The sequence below is a fragment of the Trichomycterus rosablanca genome, chromosome 16 (assembly GCF_030014385.1).
Source record: "Trichomycterus rosablanca isolate fTriRos1 chromosome 16, fTriRos1.hap1, whole genome shotgun sequence".
In the NCBI taxonomy this organism is placed as follows: domain Eukaryota; kingdom Metazoa; phylum Chordata; class Actinopteri; order Siluriformes; family Trichomycteridae; genus Trichomycterus; species Trichomycterus rosablanca.
Genome location: NC_086003.1, coordinates 30,839,130 through 30,865,257, shown reverse-complemented (window position 1 = coordinate 30,865,257; position 26,128 = coordinate 30,839,130). Strand labels below are relative to the sequence as shown.

The 26,128-nt window shown below is 42.7% G+C and overlaps 2 protein-coding genes across 2 annotated transcripts; one reads left to right on the top strand and one right to left on the bottom strand.

Annotated features, from left to right (window-relative positions):
- The first annotated feature begins 88 nt into the window (after nucleotides 1-88).
- On the top strand, nucleotides 89-13,448 carry kif20a (kinesin family member 20A). Its single transcript, XM_063011058.1, has 19 exons — nucleotides 89-205; nucleotides 628-790; nucleotides 5,550-5,657; nucleotides 6,040-6,159; nucleotides 6,754-6,892; nucleotides 7,015-7,190; nucleotides 7,479-7,569; nucleotides 7,778-7,987; nucleotides 8,699-8,810; nucleotides 9,089-9,154; nucleotides 9,333-9,476; nucleotides 9,639-9,807; nucleotides 10,381-10,530; nucleotides 10,690-10,829; nucleotides 10,976-11,078; nucleotides 11,292-11,535; nucleotides 11,853-11,932; nucleotides 12,306-12,443; nucleotides 13,053-13,448. The coding sequence occupies exons 2-19, from the start codon at nucleotides 638-640 to the stop codon at nucleotides 13,395-13,397; spliced, it is 2,688 nt and encodes an 895-aa protein (XP_062867128.1). The 5' UTR covers nucleotides 89-205; nucleotides 628-637; the 3' UTR covers nucleotides 13,398-13,448.
- Nucleotides 13,449-15,272: 1,824 nt separating this feature from the next.
- cdc23 (CDC23 (cell division cycle 23, yeast, homolog)) lies at nucleotides 15,273-25,308 on the bottom strand. Its single transcript, XM_063011059.1, has 16 exons — nucleotides 25,199-25,308; nucleotides 23,597-23,669; nucleotides 23,048-23,185; nucleotides 22,930-22,972; nucleotides 22,588-22,693; nucleotides 21,141-21,273; nucleotides 20,770-20,947; nucleotides 20,066-20,163; nucleotides 18,151-18,232; nucleotides 17,771-17,924; nucleotides 17,424-17,543; nucleotides 17,077-17,152; nucleotides 16,914-16,975; nucleotides 16,705-16,783; nucleotides 16,168-16,287; nucleotides 15,273-15,563 (listed from the first exon to the last, which is right to left on the bottom strand). Exons 1-16 carry the CDS (start codon nucleotides 25,306-25,308, stop codon nucleotides 15,372-15,374), a joined length of 1,764 nt encoding a protein of 587 aa, XP_062867129.1. The 3' UTR covers nucleotides 15,273-15,371.
- Between the last annotated feature and the right edge of the window lie 820 nt (nucleotides 25,309-26,128).

The following is a 26,128-nucleotide window of genomic DNA, read 5'->3' as shown; positions in this document are numbered from 1 at the left end:
TCGCACCTCGAGTTGAAGCATCTAATTGGCTGATGTTCCTTCGCTGTGATTGGTTGAGTCGCTGAGGTGTTTGGTTTGAACGGGCTGCTGGATCAGTCTGGAGGCAAAGCGCTGAGGGAACGTTTCTCTCTCACGGCTTCATTCATATTAAAATTATAACATCACGGATTTAAAAGCATTTCTGTTAGAGGAATTACATAAAAAGGTAAGAATTATGATTAAACCTGCTGTTAATAATAGCTAAACATGGTGTTATTATCATTCGCTTCACTTTATGTAGGTTTTTGTATAAGTGCCATTTTATAATTACACATTTATTATACATTAATGTCTTCAAAATTAATGTAATATGTGAAGATAAGTTTTATTTTAACATGAATTCGATTAATTTAAAATAACAAATACATCAGGATTTTTATTGATTACTGTAGGATCACAGTTAGAAAACAATTATTTCGTTTAATATTAAATGTATTTAAGCATAAAGACAGTTGCACTCTAATACTAAAGATGACTTTATTATTAATCTATTGATTATAAACTGTTAGAGTAAGGATTTCAGAAGGTAAAAGATAAACCTGTTGGTCCTGTTGTGTGTGTGTGTGTGTGTGTGTGTGTGTGTGTTAGTGTGTGTGTGATGAGTGCGGCGGTGTGTGTCTCAGACCGGGAGGAGTGTGTGTGTGTACTGGAGTCCACAGCGGCGGATCTCGATGGTCCAACAGGCAGACGCTTCGATGCTCCAATACCAGAACTATCAGTCATCAGCCCTGCAGAAACACACACTCAACAGGTATTACACACACACACACACACACAACAGGTATTACACACACACACACACACACACAACAGGTATTACACACACACACACACCCACAACAGGTACGATACACACACACACACCCACAACAGGTATTACACACACACACTCACACACACAACAGGTATTACACACACACACACACACCCACAACAGGTATTACACACACACACACACACACACACAACAGGTATTACACACACACACACACACCCACAACAGGTATTACACACACACACACACACACACACACACACAACAGGTATTACACACACACACCCACAACAGGTACGATACACACACTCACACACACAACAGGTATTACACACACACACAACAGGTACGATACACACACACACACACAACAGGTACGATACACACACACACTCACACACACAACAGGTATTACACACACACACAACAGGTACGACACACACACACACACACACAACAGGTATTACACACACACACCCACAACAGGTACGATACACACACACCCACAACAGGTACGATACACACACACACACAACAGGTACGATACACACACACACACACACAACAGGTACGATACACACACACACTCACACACACAACAGGTATTACACACACACACAACAGGTACGATACACACACACACACAACAGGTACGATACACACACACACACACACACACAACAGGTACGATACACACACACACTCACACACAACAGGTATTACACACACACACAACAGGTACGATACACACACACACACAACAGGTACGATACACACACACACACACACACACACACACAACAGGTACGATACACACACACACACAACAGGTATTACACACACACACACACCCACAACAGGTACGATACACACACACACACACATAACAGGTACGATACACACACACACTCACACACACAACAGGTATTACACACACACACAACAGGTACGATACACACACACACACACAACAGGTACGATACACACACACACACACAACAGGTACGATACACACACACACACAACAGGTATTAGAGACAATAAAGACAATAAAATACTGGACCTGTTTTATGCCAACACTAAGGAGGCTTATAACTCATCACCTCTCCCTCCCCTTGGAAGATCTGATCACAATCTGGTTCATCTTCTGCCTATGTACAAACCCCTTGTGCACAGAGAACCAGCAGTCACCCGCACAGTGAAGAAATGGTCTATGGAGACTGAAGAGGCTCTGAAGGACTGTTTTGAAACAACAGTGTGGGAAGAACTGTGTGACCCTAATGGGGAGGACATTGACAGTCTCACTCATTGCATTACGGACTATGTCAACTTCTGTGTGGAGAACACTGTTCCTACCAAGACTGTTCGGTGTTTCTCCAACAATAAGCCGTGGATAAACCCTGACATAAAGGCTCTCCTAAAAAAGAAAAAGAGGGCCTTCAGATCGGGCGATAAGGATGAGCTGAAAGCTGTGCAGAGAGAACTGAGAAGGAAGATCAGGGAGGGGAAAGCTGGCTACAGGAAGAAGTTGGAAGAAGAACTACGGCAGAACAATGTCAGCGGAGTTTGGAAAGGCCTAAAAACCATCTCTGGCCACAAGAAGCCCGACTCCCAGGTGGTGGGGGACCAGAAGTGGGTGAACGAACTCAATTTGTTCTTCAATAGATTTGATCACTCACCTGTCCCTCCCCCTACACAGACATTATGGCTGAATCCCCCTTCTGTGGCACCACCAACTGGCTACCCTCCCCCATCGTCTCTCACACTCACGCGTCCTTATCACAACCACCTCCCACTGGTTCATCTGCTGGCAACTTTAACTTTCCATTCATGCACTCCAACACCCAGCCCCCATGCTCCAATCTGTCCTTCACAACAGCCCAGGTGAGGAATGAGCTGAAGAAAATCAAGGTGAAGAAAGCTGCGGGTCCAGATGGCATCAGTGCCAGGCTCCTCAAGTCCTGTGCAGATCAGCTGTGCGGGGTAGTTGAGCACATGTTCAACTTGAGTCTGAAGCTGGGAAGAGTACCACAGCTGTGGAAAACATCTTGTGTGGTACCTGTGCCGAAAACACAGCACCCAAAGGACCTCAACAGCTACAGACCGGTGGCACTGACTTCACATTTGATGAAATCACTGGAGAGGCTGGTCCTTACCCATCTCCGCCCTTTGGTGAGCCCATCCATGGACCCTCTTCAGTTTGCTTACCAACCTGGCGTCGGGGTGGATGATGCCATCATCTATCTGCTACACGGAGCTCTTTCGCACCTGGAGAAACCTGGGAGCACTGTGAGAATCACCTTCTTCGATTTCTCCAGTGCTTTTAACACCATACGGCCGGGGCTCCTGAAGGACAAACTGGATCATGTTGGAGTGGACAGTCACCTGTCCAACTGGATACTGGACTACCTCACCAACCGACCACAGTATGTGAGGGCACGGGACTGTGTGTCTGATATGGTGATCAGCAGCACAGGGGCCCCTCAGGGAACGGTCTTGGCACCGTTCCTCTTCACCCTGTACACGGCTGACTTCATGTACAGATCACCGGACTGTCACCTCCAGAAGTTCTCTGATGACTCAGCGATTGTCGGACTTATAAACAATGACGAGGACAGCGAGTACAGAGAACTGATCCAGGACTTCATGGACTGGTGTCTGCTGAACCACCTCCAGTTAAACGTGGGGAAGACCAAAGAACTGGTGGTGGATTTCCGCAGGTGCAGACCCACCTTGTCACCGGTGAACATCCAGGGAATGGACATTGTGAGAGTGGACTCTTACAAGTACCTGGGTGTTCACCTCAACAACAAACTGGACTGGTCAGTTAACACTAACGCACTTTATAAAAAAGGTCAGAGCAGACTCTACCTACTCAGGAGACTGCGGTCATTTGGAGTGCGGGGGGAGCTCTTGAGGACTTTTTTTGATACAGTGGTGGCATCAGCCATCTTTTATGGAGTGGTATGTTGGGGCAGCAGCATCTCTACAGCGGACAGGAAGAGACTAGACAAACTTATCAAGAGGGCCGGCTCTGTCCTGGGGAGCCCCTTAGACCCAGTGCAGGTGGTGGGAGACAGGAGGATGTTAGCCAAGCTGGCATCCATGCTGGAGAACGACTCCCACCCCATGCATGAGACTCTGGCAGCACTGGGCAGCTCCTTCAGTGACCGGCTGCTTCACCCCATATGTGTGAAGGAGCGGTATCACAGGTCCTTCCTTCCTGCTGCTGTTAGACTGTATAACCAGCACTGCTCCAGGCAGATCACACACACACTCTAAATCATTCATTATTCAGAACAATGTGCAACTTCTTCCCCATGTAATTATTACAATGTGCAATGTGTGCAATATTTTTTTCCCATGTGCAATTATTGTTTGTAATTATTTGTAAATATTTAGTTTTTTTCAGAGTTTTTGACTTTTTACTATTATTATTGTTATACACTGTACTTTTTATTGTCTATTTTTTGTACTGAGTGCTGTACTGTCCCTTCGCTGCTGCAACACTGTGAATTTCCCCACTGTGGGACTAATAAAGGATTATCTTATCTTATTACACACACACACACCCACAACAGGTACGATACACACACACACACCCACAACAGGTACGATACACACACACACACAACAGGTACGATACACACACACACACACACAACAGGTACGATACACACACACACACAACAGGTACGATACACACACACACACAACAGGTACGATACACACACACACACCCACAACAGGTACGATACACACACACACACCCACAACAGGTACGATACACACACACACACACACACACACAACAGGTACGATACACACACACACACCCACAACAGGTACGATACACACACACACACCCACAACAGGTACGATACACACACACACACAACAGGTACGATACACACACACACACACACAACAGGTACGATACACACACACACACAACAGGTACGATACACACACACACACAACAGGTACGATACACACACACACACCCACAACAGGTACGATACACACACACACACCCACAACAGGTACGATACACACACACACACACAACAGGTACGATACACACACACACACAACAGGTACGATACACACACACACACCCACAACAGGTACGATACACACACACACACACACAACAGGTACGATACACACACACACACACACAACAGGTACGATACACACACACACACAACAGGTACGATACACACACACACACAACAGGTACGATACACACACACACACACACAACAGGTACGATACACACACACACACCCACAACAGGTACGATACACACACACACACACAACAGGTACGATACACACACACACACACACAACAGGTACGATATGTAAACACACACACAGGTATGATATACACACACACTCAACAGATAAAAACACACACACACACAACAGGAAAGATACACAGGATAGGTAAAATACACACACATACACACACACCTCTAGCAGCTCATAGATTTTGGATCTTTTCATGCTGTTTTGTATCTGTTTATAAGCTTGTTTGGAATTTAGCAGTAAGTTTGGAATGTAGTAGTGAGTGATACATGAATGTTTACACTTCTTCTAAAACAGGGTTCTGGGCTTCACTCTAATGTGATTTGTTAAACATGTTACAGTGGTGGTGAACAGGACGCTGTGATCATTTACTTGTGTAGAGAAGATTAAAGGTGTGTGTGTGTGTGTGTGTGTGTGTGTAGGTACAGTGTGTGAATCAGAGCAGAGATGATCGAATGGAGGAGAAGCTGCAGGTGTTTCTGCGTATTCGTCCTCTTACAGATGCAGAGAAAGAGCGAGGAGAAGATCAGGTATCCTGAACGTCTAAGTATCTTTAAATTAAACAATAAATCAAATCAAATAACATTTTAAATTACTGTGTCAATAATAATAATGTTATTATCATCATATAACACTGTATCATTTTTATTATGTGTAACAAACTTATTAAAAGTATTAATATAAATGTAAGTGTTGCATACATAAGTATAAGTAAGTGAACCCTTTAGAATGAACTGGACTTCTGCACTGCTTCCTAATAAACTGTGATCTGATTGTTTTTATTAGGAATCAGAGCAGAAGTCCAGTTCATTCTAAAGGGTTCACTTACTTTTCTCTGTGACGGTATCTGTATAATGTTAAATTACATTGTAATGTTAACAGTAGAAGTAACTTGTGTGTGTGTTTGTACAGGGTTGTGTGTGTGTGCAGAGTGAGGATACACTCCTCTTAAAAGCACCCAGAGACTCACAGAACATGAAGAGTGCAGAAAGAGGAATCACACAGAGTGTACACAAGTTCACCTTCACACGGGTAAAACACACACACACACACACACACACACACACACCAACATCACACACACACCATCACACACACATTATCAAACACATTTTAATGACAAAAATACATTATAAATTCAGAGCCATAAAAAGCACAGTGCTGTGTTTTTATTTTTGAATATTTGTAACACATTTCAGATGATCAAACTACCTTTAATATCAAAAACACAAATACACAATTTTTCCAATAATGATTTCATTAATTGAAGATAAAATGCTGTTTAGTTCTACCCGGCCCTGTGTGGAAGAGTAATTGCCCCCCTTAGCTGATAAATCAACCAATGAACCAAATATAATTAACAGTTGGGTTGAGTTTCACTAACCACTGCCAGACCTGCTGAATCTGAACATCACTTAAACAGAACCTGATATGATGCAGCACATGATGCCACGTTCTACAGAGATACAGATGTGAAGCATTTCTGTTTTAAACATATAAAATTAATAGATGAAACTGAATCTGTAAGATCTGTGCCTTGATCATGCAGCACTTTCATCAACAACCTGTCTGTGACTGTGATTTGCTTTGATGTGTTAAACTAAAATGTTGTGTGTGTGTGTGAAGATTTTTGGAGAGAAGGTATCTCAGCAGGACGTGTATGAACAGACAATGAAGGAGATGGTTCAAGATGTTCTGCTCGGAGAGAACCGACTGCTCTACACTTATGGCGTGACCAACTCGGGCAAGACCTACACTATACAGGGTAACACACACACACACACACCTGGGGTGACGGGTGTCTTTACACTCTCCATTACTGTACTACATTTGTGATTGTTACAGTACAGCAGTGTGTAACTGGGCGTGTCCCTCTGTACCCCACAGGTTCGTTGGGTGAGGCGGGGCTCCTCCCTCGTGCTTTAATGTCGGTGTTTAACTCACTCTCAGGACGACTGTACCCTAGTGCTGATCTAAAACCCATCCTGAGACAGGAGGTGCGCCGACTCAATGAGAGAGAGGTTCGAGCTGAGGAGGAGAGACGCCACGCCCTGCTTCGAGAGGTAAACACCCACACAGGGATAAAGGGTGGCGTGAACTCCTCCAGGGTGCTCCTGCTGCTTCAAACACATTTAAACAAACTCTCGGATCACTAACTAACCCCCCCACTAACTACACCTGGAGTAAATAAATCTCTGTAGAACATTCTGCAGCATAAACAGGGAGCTGCTACTACAGTGAGGTGTTTATACAGCAGGTGTAAAACACACACAGGTATCAGAGGAAAGCAGCTTAATTACTCCTACAAATGACTGCAGATTAATGACTGTGTGTGTATGTGTGTGTTACAGGAGGAGGTGTGTAGGCAGCGTGCAGGTGGTAATGCCAGTGTGAGTTGGGACAGTGGTATTGGCGGACTTTCAGCCCTGACCCGTCTGGAAGGTGCAGCACGTTTATTCATTGTGATGATGAGAGATTATAATTATAGATCAGACTGTTGCTGTGTGTAGGGTTTAGTGTTCACATCATCAGTGTAACAATAAATCATGTTTATTACGACTGTTAGAATACGCATTACTGTATTGTTTTTAATTGTTATAATATAGTTAATAGTGTTTGTCATTAAACGTACCTGATGTGTGTGTTTCAGACTCAGACGGAGTGTGTGTGGATGTGGACAGCGTGTCTGTCTCTGATGTAAATGTGGATAAAACCATGCAGTTCAACGTCTGGGTTTCTTTTTATGAGATTTATAACGAGTTTCTGTACGATCTGCTGGAGCCGCCCTCGTCTCTACATTCACACAAGAGAAGCACCCTGAGACTGAGCGATGACAAAAACGGCAACGTCTATGTTAAAGGTACACACACAAACACACCCTCTGCATCTGGTCTTAAAAAGTCCTAACAGATTTACTAGAGTAAAACCAGGATCTTTAACTCAGAGTTAATATTTATACAGAAAATTTAACATAAATAAATACAGACTGACTGGGCAGATTTAGCATCTCCCTGCTTGCACTCGCGCTGGTCAAGGAGAGCTGCAGACTTACACCCTTCTCTCTGACATGTTTGGAGTCTCCTGCTGCTTCTTCACATCACCCAGGTCAATTGAATGTATTTAAGGTGGTTACTAGGGTGTTCAGCGTGTAACTGAAAAATAGTAAAGTAGTTGTGTTGTGTCGTCATCTAATCAAATGCTTTACACAGTCAGGAAAAAGATTAAACATAAACATGATGGTAAGAAAATTAAATCATATAAGATTATTGCAGTGCAAGTGTGTGGTAATCACTAATTACATACTGATTTATTCTGATTAAGTCAATAAACTGTACAAACACAAATTCTGATTTTTTATAAAGTTCACAGTGTACAGAAAGTAAAAATGTCTGAGGCTGCGTCTCAAATCTCATTCTGTTAAACAAGTGCACTAGTGCAGTGTATTTTATATTATAGTGCACAATGAGGGGGAGTGAACACAATGACATTCAGAAAAACTCACCTACTCACACACATTTACATGTACTAATCACATTGTGTGTGTAGTAAGTTGTGTGTTTGTGTGTTGCAGATCTAACATGGGTAAACGTACGCAGTGCTGATGAAGCGTGGAAAGTGCTGAGTGTGGGGCGGAGCAACCAGAGCTTTGCTAGCACACACCTGAACCACAACTCCAGTCGCAGGTACACACACATCCACACTATTATTATTAGACTGTAGTGTAGAGGGGTCGTTGCCTGTCCTGCTGCGTTATACACTCTGTAATAACTGTCGGTTTATTTTTGTAGATTTCATCTACATCTGTTTTATCATGTAGTTCACAGATAGAGCGCATCATTAGACACTGTATTATTACTTTAATATTGGCAGATTTTATTGTGTGTAGTGTGTGTACAGTGTGCAGGTTAAACACCACTGTTCTTTATAAACATGCATTTAACTACTGTTGTTTGTGTTTCAGCCACAGTGTGTTTACTGTGAGAGTGCTGCACACCCGGCCTGAGGGGGGCGCTGCACGCATCAGCGAGTGAGTTACACCCCTTTGTTATTTATCAGTGTTACTACTGTACCAGACATTTTCTTTGGTGGTGAGTGAGGGTCGGATCGCTGGTCATGTCCGACCACATAGTTCTGCTGGTGCACCATGGTGTAAGCCTGGGTGTGTGTATTGTCTATAGTGAGTGTGTATTGTGTGTGTGTGTAAGGTTGTGTGTGTGTGATCTGGCCGGGTCGGAGCGCTGTAAGGATCAGCAGAACGGTGACAGGATGAAGGAGGCAAACAACATCAACACTTCATTACTCACACTGGGACGCTGCATCAGTGCAATAAGACACAACCAGAACTACAAGTATGTACACACACACACACACACACACACACACACACACACACACAGAGAATAATAGTACTCTCAGTCATTCTGTATTACTGTGTGTAATTATCTGCTAGCTCTCGTGTGTATAACTGTGTGTGTGTGTGTGTGTGTGTGTGTGTGTGTGTGTGTGTATAGGCAGCGAGGTGCTCAGGTGGTCCCGTTCAGAGACAGTAAACTGACCCGAGTGCTGCAGAGTTTCTTCTCTGGACTCGGCCGAGCTTGTATGATGGTCAACATCAATTCCTGCAGCTTAAGCTACGATGAAACGCTACACGCCCTCAAGTTCTCTGCCATCGCCACCCAGGTACCTCACACACACTCACACACACACACACACACACTCAGCACCTGTTAGAAGCATCAATGTGTTAGTGCATTTTATCCACTCCAGATTTTCTAAATGTGTGAGATCAATACTCACGCTCATCAGCACATAAATCAATAATCCATCAGTTATTGATGATAAAGCTGAGAGGACTGCAGGTCAGTGGTGTGATACAGATATGGTGAAAATAAGTGCTGTTATCAGATCCACCTGATGTGTTTCATGGAACTTTATTGTACACATTTTACACAGGAATTAGTAAGCTTTTACAGATAGAATTCCTTCACAATAAATGTAAATAAATTATAAACATGAAGATGATAAATAAACAAGTTCAAAAGCAGCTGAATTTCGTCGCTGAGAGCTGAGAAACAGTAAAGCTTTGGTGGAACAGGATTTTCTGAATGAAGCTGCTGTGATGATGTTAATAAATGCTGATGCTTCTGTATTTTATTCTAAACTGTTTATTTATGTTTTTATGTAAATAATAACGATGGTTAATGTAAACATGCATGTATAGTCATTCTGATGTTTTACCTGTGTGTGTATCAGTTGGTTCACGGCCCCTCCACTAAATCCCGGGTGGCGTACATCGTCTCCCTGCTGCGGGATCACACTCAGACTGAAGATACACTGACTGAGGAGGAGGAGGAGGAGGAGGAGAGTGATGAAGATGAGGACGTCTCCATGTTCCAGCCTGAGGTACAAATTCTACGTTCTGTATTTTAACTCCTCTGGCAGCTCCTGTGTCAGGGTCCACATACCTGCTTTGGTTTCCAGAGTTAGTTTGGAACTTGATAGTGAGTGCTGCCAGTAAAACCCAGCTGATTTATGTGTGTGTGGGGTGGATGGTGTTTACAGGCTCTGGTAAAGGCCATAAACATTCTGAAGAAGGAGATTCTGCGTCAGAGGCAGGAGAAAGAGGAGCTGGAGCTGAAGATCAGAGAGCAGGTGTGTGCTGAGATGATGGATGTCATCAACCGTATGCAGCAAGACTTCAGGTAACACACTAACACACACACACACACACACACACACACACACACACACACACAGTCGGACAGGCTGTATTTCACACACAGTCTTCCTGTTGAAAAGCCCTGCTGTACACTAACTGTGTGTGTGTGTGTGTGTGTGTGTGTGTCAGTGAGACGCTGGAGAATGAGAGAGAGCTGATGGAGAAAAGATGTGAAAATAAAATCACCAACCTGAAGAGCAGCTTAAGGAAATATTACAGTCTAGAAGTGGAGGTGAGTATTAGTACTAATCCCAGTATAGACCACACACTATTACTGCTCTATACTCACCCCAACACTCATCACATCATGGTTCTCATACTGATACAACCACCAAGGTGCATCCATACCAACCTGTCAGTGTTTCTGTGTGTGTGACTGTGTGTGACTCTGTGTGTGACTGTGTGTGTGTGTGTGTGTGTGTGTGTGTGTGTGTGTGTGTGACAGGAGCGGGATGAACAGATCCAGGAGCTCAGTGCTGCTCTGAAGGAGAAAGAAACAGGAGGTGCAGCTCAGATCTTTCCTCCTCTGATGGAAGGAGATGGACCAAGGAGGTCTCAGCGTATTGCAAACACTAATAAATGCAGCTCAGAGAGAGAACATGCTGAACTACAACAAATTAGAACTGAACTGGAACAGTGCAGAGCAGAACTGGACCTAAAAAACACTGAACTTACACTCAGGAACCTGGGTAAGATACACAAATACACCCCCCCCCCCCCCCCCCCCAAACTCTGTATGTCACTGTCCCTAAACGAGAGGCTCCGTCCCAAACCACAACCTTAAATAACTGAAGTACTGCTGACGTCTGCAGGAGTTTCAGATCTTTTAAACTGTCTCATCTCCACCCGTTCAAGGTGCAAATCCCACTATTGGAATCACCTGTCTCTTCATCTGGGAACTTTAAATATATAAACCAGGTTTAAGGCCTGTTTCACAACTGTTAGCTAAAGTCAGGTGTTAGATGAGCATTAACTTTACCTGTCTGTCTCACCTGTTTCTCCTCAGAGCTGAAGCGCTATCAGGATAATCAAAGTGCCTCCAGCCTCGCATCGACAGCAGAACGTAAACTGTTTGATGGACAAAAGGTGTGTGTGTGTGTGTGTGTGTGTGTGTGTAGACTCTGAGACAGCTGTGTGCTGTGTGTATATATTAGTGTGTATATATTAGTGTGTTTGTGTGTGTAGACTCTGAGACAGTTGTGTGCTGTGTGTATATATTAGTGTGTATATATTAGTGTGTTTGTGTGTGTAGACTCTGAGACAGCTGTGTGCTGTGTGTATATATTAGTGTGTATATATTAGTGTGTTTGTGTGTGTAGACTCTGAGACAGTTGTGTGCTGTGTGTATATATTAGTGTGTATATATTAGTGTGTGTGTGTGTGTAGACTCTGAGACAGTTGTGTGCTGTGTGTATATATTAGTGTGTATATATTAATGTGTGTGTGTGTGTGTGTGTAGACTCTGAGACAGCTGCGTGCTAATCTTCAGACTGTGGTGGTGAAGTTACAGTCAGGTGAGAGAGCGTGCTGCCATTACACTGATGGAGAGAAACTACGTTCCGCACTCAACATCGCTGATACTACACTGCTCAAACAGGTACACACACTCTCTCTCTCTCTCTCTCACACACACACACACACACACACACACACACACACACACACACACACACACACCTGAAGGTTTTAGTATCATTTTGAGATGTTGGAATGCTTGGTTGCTCCACAGGAGGGCGCTCTGCATAAACATTTTATATGTAAGTAAGAGATTGTTTGCAGTGCAGTTACTGTAATGACTGACTGAGCACGTGTGTGAGTGTGTGTGTGAGTGAGTGTGTGTGTGAGTGAGTGTGTGTGTGAGTGAGTGTGTGTGTGAGGGAGTGTGTGTGTGTGAGGGTGTGTGAGGAGCAGTAGCTGATGGGGTCTCAGCACTGTAGGTGTGTGAAGTAGAAATGATGCTGATCTGCTTCAGTACTGATAAGAATGATTCAGCTCTAATCATCTAAAGAGACGCTTCACCCACAACGCTTCTCACACTAGTGATCAATCTTCACGTGTGTTCACACACTCACACTCACACACACACACTCACACACACACACTCACACACACACACACAGCTACTAATCACTAGATCCTGTCTCAGAATGAAGCAGCAGAAGCTCAGTCTCACGCTTCACTGTAAATCTCTGGCGCTCTGTTTCAGGATCAGATGTTGATGGAGCTTCACTCCACTCTACAGTTGATGAAAGCTCAGCTGCTGCACCGCAAAGTCGAAACCCATACAGACCTGCAGGGACCCCCTCCGACCACACCCATCACCGTCACGACCCCCAATTCGTGCAGGAGGCGAGGCTGCGGCGTCGCCGTGGCGATGGTGGAGAACGAGCCCCCGGGGAAGAGGCCGTTCCTGCGTCTCTTCATGTCATCACACGCTTCGAATAAAACCAAAACCAAAAGTGACCTCACCACGCCGTACGCCCGGGTACTGCGCTTACGCCAACCCTCACCCCCTGCCAGCCCCGCCCCTGTCCGCAGGGGGCGCTTTTAACGGTGTTTAGTGATAAAAGCAATGTGGTGACATCATCACCGGGTATTATAACGAGTTCTAAGTAACAGCATGTTTTCACACTTATGCAGGTTGTTGGGATAGCAAGCATCTGAGCAGCTTTTTTGTTTATAACACAAACACTATAATCCCTTTACACTGAGTTACATACCGAGTGTTCTTCAGATCAGCTGAGTGAACCTGAAGATCCAGAATCATCCTACTAATTAACAGCTCGTTAACATCGTTTAGACTTTCTCGGTGCTGCTGTTAAACACTTAGAGACAGAATTGGTTGATTTAGTGAATAAATAAATCATTTTATTATAAACATTTTTCTTTTTTTAAATGGTTTAGTCCTCAATGTATCAGAGCTATTTTAATGTTTTTGCAAACGTTTGCACACACCCCCCAATCAGATGACGTGGTTCCTTTCTGTACAGGAAAGCAAATTTCAGCACATTTACTGAACTATTTTAGCTGAGGGTTAAGGGCCTAACCCAAGGGCCCAACAGTGGCATGTTGGTGCTTGACCTAAAGTGTGTAAAGTAACTCAGTGTAAAGAACAGCTGAACCTCTGTATTCTAACTATTATTATTATTGTTTCTAAAGCTTTAATCACCTCACTGCACATACAAGTCAGTAATACAGATTAATGCCAGTAGTAAATGTTGGGAGAAAGTAAGTGTGTGTGTGTGTGTGTTACACTGTGTGTTTTATTCACAATCATTTTATACTTCATTGTAATTGTTTATATTTTTATGTTCTGGATGTTTTGGGTGGAAATATTTACACTTTCACTAAAATAATTGTCTGAGTTTCTTTATATTTATTCAATTTTGAGGATGAAAGTTGAGACATTTTTGATGCACATTAACAGAAGTTAAATAAAACATAAATGTTTCACATCATTAAACTACTTTTAATATCAAAACCCAAATAAACACAAGATTATTTTTCAAATAATGATTTTATTAATTGAAGATAAAATGCTGTTTAGTTCTACCCGGCCCTGTGTGGAAGAGTAATTGCCCCCCTTAGCTAATAAATCAACCAATGAACCAAATATAATTAACAGTTGGGTTGAGTTTCACTAACCACTGCCAGACCTGCTGAATCTGAACATCACTTAAACAGAACCTGCTAATGTAAAGCAGCACATGATGCCACGTACAGAGATACAGATGTGAAACAGAGTCATTACTAAGGCTCTGGGACTCCAGCAAACCACAGTGAGAGCCATTATCTGCAATGAAGAAAACTTGGAACACATCAACAATTCATTCAGGAGGTCACAAAAGAACCCAAATGTGCAGGGTGTGTTCCTACTTTGCGCCACTGGACCCACCATGACCCTCTGACTTGACCTAAGCAGTTAATGAATGAACAGTACTTCAGGTTTTTTTCTCACTCTAAAAATATCCAGAATTTTACTTTTTAGAATCATACTTGTGTACCGGGTGTTTATTGATCACAGCCACAAATAAAATGTTCAGAATTCTGAATTTGAATTCTGTAACAAATGACCAGAGGTTAGCACCTGAAACATCTGGTTTCTGCATCCTTATTTACACCCAAAACTATAACAACCATAAACCAGGACGCCACACTAATGAGTCCTGGGAAAACAAAAAGATGTCCAACAAACAAGGTGTCCAGATAGTTTATCTCTTAAAATAAAGCGAAAGTCTCTCTGTGGAACTTAAGTGGAGCTTAAATGAAGCAAGTGGTGCCAATCCCATTCCTCTATTACTGCTAAAACATGTTTTACTGGGTCATTTGACTGGAAGGATTTGGATCAGATGGTGGCTGAATTTTATTTGCAGTGATGATGACTGAATGGTTATCTAGCTTTGTAACAGACAGACAGAATGCTTAGTAAACGAAGCTGCAGATTTATTTGTTCGGCTGTGATTGACGTTAGACTCGATGAAAGAATAGAGTTCATGTCCCATCATGCACCATGTGACGGGGTAAGTCAGGGTGTGATAGAGGACAGGTCGAGGGGTGATACTCTCCTGATGGGTGTTGTGTTGTTGTACACACTCTGTAGGGTGTGTGAGTGTGTGGTGTTGCTGAGGGGGTTGAACACATTTGGATCAGACGAAGATTCTCCCTGTTCACGCATCGTCGAAATCTGCCGCAGCAACGACTTCCCCTCCTCACGAGCCTGTGCACACACACACACACACACACACACACACACACACACACACGTGTCTGTATTTGAATATAGTGTAATAATTCAAATCTCAGGGGAAAATGTAATACTTTAGAAGTTGTTCTTTTTCTCTTTTACCGTGGGCAGCAGTAGGTTAGGGTACTAAACTAGTAATCAAAAGGTTGCCAGTTCAAGCCCCACCACTGCCAAGTTGCCACTGTTGGGCCCCTAAGCAAGACCCTTAACTCTCAATTGCTCGTGTAAGTCGCTTTGGATAAGCTTCTGCTAAATGCTGCAAATGTACATTTTGTTTCTGCTTTTGGATAATGTCTCTTCTGTGCACTGTCAGGAACTCTGCTGGTTGCACCCTGCCCATGCTGGGTGAGGAGAGTCTCACACTAGCACCTTCAACACAACAAATGTAATAAAATGCTAATTTCGGGTACAGCGGTACAAAATGCTACTTTCATCTGGACAGTTTGAACTTTCTGGTGGTGGTGAGCGGTGTCAGCGGAACCACCGGCCTGTTTTAATAACTGTTTTCATTCTGCTCAGTGTGTGTGTGTGTGTGTGTGTGTGTGTGTGTGTGTGTGTGTGTGTGTGTGTTACTCACGTCGTTGTAGTCGCAGCAGCGTTGAGCGCACAGTGCCGCCTCATCATACAGTTTGTTCCTAAGGTAGTACTGACCCAGATAGCGCAGTGCTGTACTAACCTCAGCATGCTCCAACTGCTCCTACACACACACACACACACACACACACACACACACACACACACACACACACACACACACAGTTTGAGCAGGACTTTTCATTTTAATAATGACAAAATCATCACAGAAGATTCAGACACACTATCCAGCACACAGGTGAAGTGATGTCAGGGTGGATTATTAGCAGTGAAGTAAACCAGCTGTTGACTGTTTAATGCAGGTGTGTAACAGAGTTCTCTAGATAACATCTGTAACTGATGGGATTTGGGTACATGGTTCACTGCTACACAGACACAGCAGTGATTTTAGGGGAAACTTGATTAATATCAGACACACACACACACACACACACACACACACACACACTCCCACACACACACACACACACACACACACACACACACACTCACACACACACTCACACACACTCACACTCACCCCACAGGAGAAAATGTCCTGAATGTAGATGATGTAACACTGCGCTGCGTCGTCTGATTCATTCAACTGTTCATGAAGTCTAAACATCAAAACACATCATTAATATATATTTAATAACATATACATTCATATGATTATTAAATAGAAATACAGCACACAATAACAAACAAATACAATTAATAAATAAATAATAAACAATAATCATTTACTTGGCGAGTTTGAGTAGAGCCATCCTCTCTACATCTCCCACTGAATACGCTCTCCAGTAACACTGCAACACACACACACACACACACACACACACACACAGATTATAGCTCCACCCACACAGCCGTAATAATCAATAACAGATAATCAGAACCACATTCTGACCTTTTTAGCTTCTACTTGCTGTGAGAGTTTTTCATAACATTCTCCAAGAGCGACCAGCATCCGGGAATCATTCGGCCTGACACACACACACACACACACACACACACACACACACACACACACACACACACACACACACACACACACACACACACACACACTTTAGAAAAGCTATATCACATGGTTGACTCAGATACCAACTTTAATGCTACACAGCTCTAAAGATGCAGGTTTTTAATCGTCTCTCCCAAACCACACCGCTCATGTTAGCACCCACAAACTGAAAATAATTGTGTGCAGTAGGCATGAAGGATTCAGTCTGTTATTGAACAGAAAGAGAGACAGACCTGAGCTGGTGAGCTTTCCTGTAGTAGTAGAGAGAGTAGAAGGGCATCTTAAGGATTTCATAGGTCTGTCCGAGTCCGTACCACGCCCGGTAATCCCTCTTATTCACCTCAATGGCATGTCTAACACACAAACACACAAACTATACAGACTCTAGAATACAGACACCAGCAACAAAGAATCAAAAACAGTATATAAACCAAATAAAATTAATTACTGACTTCTTATAACTATTTAAAGATGATACCAGGTTATTTTTTTATTAGATTTAGATTTTCTAAATGAGCGGCATCACTTTTACATCAGCTCTGTTTTCACTCTAAAGTGGTCAGGTGCTGGTTTGGTGTACCTGTAAGCCTGTATAGCAGCTGATGTGTTCTTCATCTCCATGTACTCGTGACCCATCAGCGTCCAGGCTCCCAGACAGCGAGGGTTTAACTTTAGCGCCCTCTGAAAATACAGAGCTGCCTTCTCATGCTGAGAGCGCAAGCTGTAGTAATTACCTGCACAAATAATCACAATTCATCTCTACAGCCAATCTCTACAAAAATAATGTTTATTTAAATGGTTGTGAAACTTCTAATTAGAGCTAAACATAAAGCCAAACTTTGTAAGAACGCTTGTTCCAATATTGCAGACTAAATGAACCAGATGTGGATGTTACAACCACTGGATATTTTAGCAACGGTTCCTTTAGAAGTGTGTTTATTTGTGCAAGTGTGAACAGACCAATCACGCAGCAGGTCTCCACTCTGTACTTGTCGATCTCCACCAGGTTGTGGGCAAGATAACTCAGCTCTGGTTTCATACTCTACACACACAAACACACACATATATATGAATATATATGTATATGTGTATATATACTGTATATATATATATATATATATATATATATATATATATATATATATATATATATATACAGTGGGGTCAAAAAGTATTTAGTCAGCCACTGATTGTGCAGGTTCTCCTACTTAGAAAGATGAGAGAGGTCTGTAATTTTCATCATAGCTACACTTCAACTATGAGAGACAAAATGAGAAAAAAAATCCAGGAAATCACATTGTAGGATTTTTAAAGAATTTATTTGTAAATTATGGTGGAAAATAAGTATTTGGTCAATAACAAACAAGCAAGATTTCTGGCTCTCACAGACCTGTAACTTCTTCTTTAAGAAGCTCTTCTGTCCTCCACTCGTTACCTGTATTAATGGCACCTGTTTGACCTCGTTATCTGTATAAAAGACACCTGTCCACAGCCTCAAACAGTCAGACTCCAAACTCAACCATGGCCAAGACCAAAGAGCTGTCGAAGGACACCAGGAAGAAAATTGTAGACCTGCACCAGGCTGGGAAGAGTGAATCTACAATAGGCAAGCAGGTCGGTGTGAATAAATCAACTGTGGGAGAAATTGTAAGAAAATGGAAGACATACAAGACCATTGATAATCTCCCTCGATCTCGTGGGGTCAAAATGATCATGAGAACGGTGAGCAAAAATCCCAGAACTACACGGAGGGACCTGATGAATGACCTGCAGAGAGCTGGGACCAAAGTAACAAAGGCTACCATCAGTAACACACTACACCGAGAGGGACTCAAATCCTGCAGTGCCAGGCGTGCCCCCCTGCTTAAGCCAGTACATGTCCAGGCCCGTCTGAAGTTTGCCAGAGAGCATATGGATGATCCAGAGAGGACTGGGAGAATATCATGTGGTCAGATGAAACCAAAATGGAACTTTTTGGTAAAAACTCAACTCGTCATGTTTGGAGGAAGAAGAAGAACCCAAGAACACCATACCTACTGTGAAGCATGGGGGTGGAAACATCATGCTTTGGGGCTGTTTTTCTGCAAAGGGGACAGGACGACTGATCCGTGTTAAGGGAAGAATGAACGGAGCCATGTATCGTGAGATTTTAAGCCAAAACCTCCTTCCATCAGTGAGAGCATTGAAGATGGAACGTGGCTGGGTCTTCCAGCATGACAATGGTCCCAAACACACCGCTCGGGCAACGAAGGAGTGGCTCCGTAAAAAGCATTTCAAGGTCCTGGAGTGGCCTAGCCAGTCTCCAGAACTCAACCCCATAGAAAATGTGTGGAGTCCGTGTTGCCCAGCGACAGCCCCAAAACATCACTGCTCTAGAGGAGATCTGCATGGAGGAATGGGCCAAAATAGCAGCTACAGTGTGTGCAGACCTGGTGAAGACTTACAGGAAACGTTTCACCTCTGTCATTGCCAACAAAGGTTATGTTACAAAGTATTGAGTTGAACTTTTGTTATTGACCAAATACTTATTTTCCACCATAATTTACAAATAAATTCTTTAAAAATCCTACAATGTGATTTCCTGGATTTTTTTTCTCATTTAGTCTCTCATAGTTGAAGTGTAGCTATGATGAAAATTACAGACCTCTCTCATCTTTCTAAGTAGGAGAACCTGCACAATCAGTGGCTGACTAAATACTTTTTGGCCCCACTGTGTATATATATATATATATATATATATTTATATACACACACATTAGTACAGGCACCATCTTTACCCTCTTTAACACACACTATTATTAAAAGCTGAAGGTGTTGATGCCATGCTGGGATGAGATGCAGTGAACAGAGGAGCATTTACAGTTTCTGCTCTTACCCGAACATACAGCAGGTTCGAGAACGTGTCCATGTTCTCAATACGGAACGGATCCTGCTCACGCAGCTCGTTAAACAGATCCAACGCCTGGTCAATATCTGTGCTCACACACACACACACACGTTATTACCACTCAGTGTTGCCACTCTGTGTGTACAGGTTCTGCCTCAGACACTAGAACACTTAGAACCACGTGCTAAAGCTCATCATACAGACTCATTCACAGTGCGAGGGGCTGCAAATGAGCTCAAACACAGTAAATATATGACGAGATTATCTCTGACACATACTGGCATTAGACAGAGAGGAGAGATTTAGATGAGTAGTGTACAGATGTAACTGGGTCTCAGCGTTAGCTCTCTTTTTATTTATTTACTTATTTTGAGCTGTTCAGAATAATCAGTTTAACTCTGACGACACTAATAATGTTAGATATGCAGGTGTGTGTGTAACTGTAACCTGCGACTGAAGGATTTTATTTAAGGAGCTGTGATTTCACTAACCCTAACTCTGATTTACAGCCTGGTTGTCCTGATTTGGGCGAATACAACAGAGTTTTAAAACAACAAAGTTAGTTTTTTTTGTTAAGGTAGCTCAGAATTAAAGATAAATAAAGCATTACCACACTCCATTTTTAAGAAGTGGTTATTAGTGTTTTAATATGGTTCTTTTTATTAATTTATTAGTGCCGTAAGGTTCCACACCTCGGATGTTGTGGTAGGCTACGGCGATCTGTGAGATGATGTAGGTGCTCTTGGAGAATCCGGCCTCCATCAGACTCTGGTACTTCTGCAGCGCCTCCTTAATCATCTGCAGCTCTGTGTACATGTGAGCCATGAAGAAATCCCTCACCCAGCAATCAGGCAGAGACAGAGACTTTAACTGCACACAGAGAGACACACACCACATGTGCACTGTTACTCAGGAACTGTTCATGTGAATAAATCCAGCAGTGAACAGACTAGATTAACACAGATCATTTAGATCGTACCTAATAACATGTAACAATACTTAGTCACCCAGTGAGAGCTGACAGGGTGTGTAGTGTTGAGTGTGTGTAGTGTTGAGAGTGTACCATGTCGATGTTGGTGATGAGGTTACAGAGCTCGAGCCAGGCTCCCCAGTGCAGAGGGAGAATGTGAGTGGCTTCCACAAACACTGCTACAGCTTCCTTCATCAGATCCAGCTTCCTCAACACCACACCGTACCTACACACACATCTCATCAGTAATTGTAGGCTCAGGGTTTCATGTGTATACATGTTTAAATAAAGGAGCAGAATAAAGTTCACATTCACTACTGAGAAATCATCTACAACAGCTCCAGAACCTCCAGGTATCATCAGAGTAGGGTTGGGCGATATTGCCGATTTTCATACCGTCATACCGTCTTCAGGAAATACCGCGGTATACGGTATAAACATTGCTTATCTTATCTGATCTATAATAAATACGCATAAGTATAAATGCATGTGTATCAATTACACTTTAACACAAACATTAACACATAACATTTTGGCATTGTAATCTCTCTCTGCCCACACAAAACAGAATAATAGCAGCTACACACTTCAATATATTTCACTGCTTAGTTTAGAGTTACAGATATTTCTTAACAGTGTATGAACGTGTACGATTAGTTCTGCCTGTAATCCACAATTAAGTTCTATACCGTAACAAAAAATATGAATGTAAATGTTCATGCTGCGATGACGGTGATGTAAAATAATGTTAAAATAATTCAAAGTCCAAACATTTGAGTGGTTAACGAGAACTCTACTTTAAATATCACACAAGCTCAGTGCAAAACACGAGCACGGAAACGGTACAAATCCGATCTCTTCCCTACACACTCGCTCCCTACGCCCTATAGTGCGCTTAACATTCATAAAGGGCCAGACAATATATTTTATAATTCACATTACACGACAGGTAAGACGTTCTTTTTTCTTAATATAGCGCTTTTATTTATGAAAAAATAGTTCTTACATAGGCAGGAAAATCTATGGCAGACGAGAGTCAGAACAGTGGATTGGGCGTAACGTTATTATTACTGTTTGCTCCTTTTTCTCAACGCTTGTGCTCGATTTACACTGAAGATATATTTAGTAAATAAGTACATGTCCGCGCATGCACGCGCTTGTGTTCATTTCCGGTTGAACTGATAAAAAATGTTGATTTTGAAAAATTAAAAGACGAGCCGTTATTCAGTTTCTGCTTGTTAGCTCACAGCTAACGCTAGCCAGTGTGGCTCTTCACTCGTCTCTCTGTGTTAACACCTTACACACCTTACAGCCAATCAGTGAGCTCCAACCGCCTACCCCTCCCACCCCTCCCACCCCTCCCTTACTGTGGATTATCGCATGTCCTAAAGTCTCAGTTTTCAGGGTAAACCTGAAGCAGAAATTTGGCGCTTCACATTTAAAAAATACCGTCACCATTTTTAAATACCGCGGTATACAGTAATACTGTCATACCGCCCAACCCTAGTGTGTGTGTGTGTGTGTGTGTGTGTGTGATTACAGGTAGAGAGTAAATCCGTCCAGTTCACCAGCAGAGTGCTTCTTGCTGAGCTCCACTCTCAGTTCTCTCAGAGCTTCATTCCTCACCTGACCTTTCTCCAGAGGACCTACACATACACACACTTTCATCAAATGTATTCAATCCATAGAAGCTACCAGGCTTCATCCAGTATTAACGTCTGCATTAGCATTAGACCATGTGATTTAACTGTGATTGCAGTCATCTCAGGTCACTAATCAGTTTACACTGTGTATCAAACAGGAACCTTTACTCAGCATATAAACTGTAATGCACTTACATCAGATTACAGTAACATAAATAATGAACTAGAGGAAATCTCACCCAGACTGTCCACTGTCTCGTCATCCTTCTTCTTTTCTCCTGACTGCAACAGGAAAACAGTTTAACACCTCACACACACAGTGGGTACATAAACACAGACAGTGTGTGTTTCTCTCACCAGGTAGCGTGAGTACATGTAGAGAAAGTACGCTTTCTGACTGCGACATCCTCGTAGGAAATACGCAGCACGGTCGTACTCCTTCAGATCAAAATACGACTTCGCTAAACACAGCGCATCCAGATCCTGAGCCTCGTCCTAAACACAAGATCAAAATCTTTATGCTTTATGTTAGTGCTGGTCATGGTGTCCACAGCCTGGACAGTCAGGTGAATGTTCCAGGTGAAGGGCGAGGCAGGGAAACTCTGCAGAGTCATTTTCAGTACCAGAACTGCTGGAACTCTCTGATCACGCCTGCAGTGACGTGACTGGTTGGTAATGATGTATGAAAGGTCGAGGCTAAAGCTGCAACACCACTGAAACAAGATCAGTCTGTACATGAGATTCATGAATCAGTGGATCACACAGGTGAGTTTAACACTGCAGTGAGTAGTGATGCTCATGACCTCCACAGTACTGGAGGTTTGGTGTAGGTGTGTTCCGCCTGCATGAGCCTCTCCATCCTGCTCCTCACAGTTTACATCACACGTTAATAATAAACACACTGACCTCAGTGAGCTGTGGTGCAGGAGGAATCTCACTCAGGGGGAGAGGATCCAGTGAAAATGCCAGCTCTGATGCCCTGCGCACACGCACACACACACACACACACACACACAAACACAAACACGCACACGCACACGCACACGCACACGCACACACACACACACACACACACACACACACACACACACACACACACAATTATTAAGAAGTTTAGATGATAAGAGATAATCATGGCAGAGGAAAAACATAACACTGCTGTATGGAACACTGTGATGTTAAGTTCCTAACTTTAATTACTCTCATTAATTTAAAACAATAAACACTGGTTAGCAGATAGCAGAGATGCTCATAGATCCTTAATTTCTCATGTTATCTACAGAGAATAGCATTCCATCTTCTCCTCTTTAACCACCTTTTAAATGTGGATTTACTTGGGTGTAACGTTGCTGCCATAATGGCGCTGTGTTCGCAGGTCTGATGTTATAGAATCTGATTAAATAATCAGACACTGATTCACACGATATCACTCAGTGTGTCATATAAAATCAGATCAAATATTTCTGAATAATGAGGCAGGTAATATTTATGAATGTATTTATTTTGTGATGTTCATGTTCATTCATGACAGGACGGGTCGTTACTGCTTACCCATAATTCATCAGTTCAGGTTTAATATCAAACACAGTCATGAACTATTTAGTTTCTCCAGTTCAGCTCACTTACACGCCTCTGTACTGTGGGAGGAAACCGGAGCTCCCGGAGGAAACCCACACAGACACGGGGAGAACATGCAAACTCCACACAGAAAGGACCTGGACCGCCCCACCTGGGGATCGAACCCAAGACCTTCTTGCTGTGAGGCGACAGTGCTACCCACCGAGCCAGGCATGTAATAAGTTTTATAAGGCAGTAAAATCACACACAGTGTAAATCCTGCTGGGAAGGGGGGGGGGGGGGGGGGGGGGCTGCTAGAGACACTGGGAACACAGCAGCCAGTCAGGGTGTGACGTCACTTTCCCCACTGTCCTAGGCTGCAGTGCTGTAGTTTCCCTGTCAGAGTATCTGCAGTACATTTACATTTTCAGCATTTAGGAGACGATTTCATCTAGAGTGACTTACAGTACTGTGACAGCATACAGTCTGAGCTATTGAGGGTTAAGGGCCTTGCTTAGGGGCCCAACAACCTGTCAGTGGTGGGGCTTGAACCAGCGACCTTCTGATTACTGGTCCAGCACCTGAACCACTGGGTCACAACATTCACGCGCTACACTGAGGAGAATCAGATTTAGATTTAATGTTAAAATAAAGGCGCGAAAATTCTGACAGAAACTCTTAACTGATATAAACCCAATAAATACTCACTAAAGTCTCATAAACACTAATATTACACAGTCAAAACAGAACTGATACAACACATTTACACTAAATATAAAGACTATAAACAATAATAACTGAAACACTGAGAGGATTTATTAGTTTGAGGACTTGGTTAGCAGTGAAGCTAACAGCTAGTACAGTGTTAGTGTTATGATGTTACCGGTGTAGTAATTACATATTAATATTGTGTTATTGCACAAAGTTGGTAATTATGTACAACCTACTCACCATTTCACACTATGAGTAAGTCCTCTCTCTTTACACTGAATTATTATAGAATAAAGCTGCTTTTTAATCTCAACCAAATCACCTAACTCACTGCTCACTGCCGCCGCCATCTTTCAATCGCACAACACAGCTGCCTTCTCATTGGACCGCAAAATACAAAGGGACGAATTCCAAACATCTTCCTCCTCCCTACATAGCAAACCTATATAGGGTGAAATAAACTTAGCGCTGCACCCTATCTAGTGCACTACTTTTAAAATACAAAGCTATTTGTTTCTAAATCCTCAGATTCGGTCCTGCACGAAAGTTTGAGCATCCTGGTTAAATTCTGTAAGTTGGTCATTTTTAACTAAAATTTAATAAACACATTTGTATTTAGTTGTATTTTTTACCACAACTATAAAACATTCATTATTTTATTTTCACCAAGCGCTTCATCCTGGTCAAAGTCGCGGCGGGTCCACCGGTAAACACTGGGCGCAGGGCAGGAATAACCCCAAACAGGTCTACAAGCCATTTGTAATGATGGTGCTCAACATGTCTGCTGTTTTACAGCGTTTATATCAAGTTTTAACACGAAAATGCAAAATCTTCCAGCTGCTCCTGCTGCACCTAACAGCACTGCACAGAATAACAGAACTTTATTATTTACATAGAGCTTATCTACAGAACACACCGTCCACAAACTATTACTGTGATTTAACTACAATCACACTAACAACAAACACCACAACAAACACAACAACAACAAAAACAACAAACACAACAACAATCACACTAACAACAACAAACCACAACACCACAACAACAAACACCACAACCCTCCACAGAAGTGTAGTGTAGATTTTGTGTTTCCTGTGTGTGTGTGGTTCAGTTTTTAGAGACACAGATCGACACACTTTTAGATTAAACTTATTCTGATACAACTTT

Coding starts and splice junctions, on each gene's coding strand:
- kif20a (XM_063011058.1), top strand. CDS start 638: ATGAGTGCGGCGGTGTGTGTCTCAGACCGGGAGGAGTGTGTGTGTGTA. Junction 6,160..6,753: donor ACAAGTTCACCTTCACACGG/GTAAAACACACA, acceptor GTGTGTGTGAAG/ATTTTTGGAGAGAAGGTATC. Junction 11,079..11,291: donor ATTACAGTCTAGAAGTGGAG/GTGAGTATTAGT, acceptor TGTGTGTGACAG/GAGCGGGATGAACAGATCCA.
- cdc23 (XM_063011059.1), bottom strand. CDS start 25,308: ATGGCGGCGGCAGTGAGCAGTGAGTTAGGTGATTTGGTTGAGATTAAA. Junction 22,973..23,047: donor ACATGTACTCACGCTACCTG/GTGAGAGAAACA, acceptor TTCCTGTTGCAG/TCAGGAGAAAAGAAGAAGGA. Junction 16,976..17,076: donor AGCAAGTAGAAGCTAAAAAG/GTCAGAATGTGG, acceptor TGTGTGTTGCAG/TGTTACTGGAGAGCGTATTC.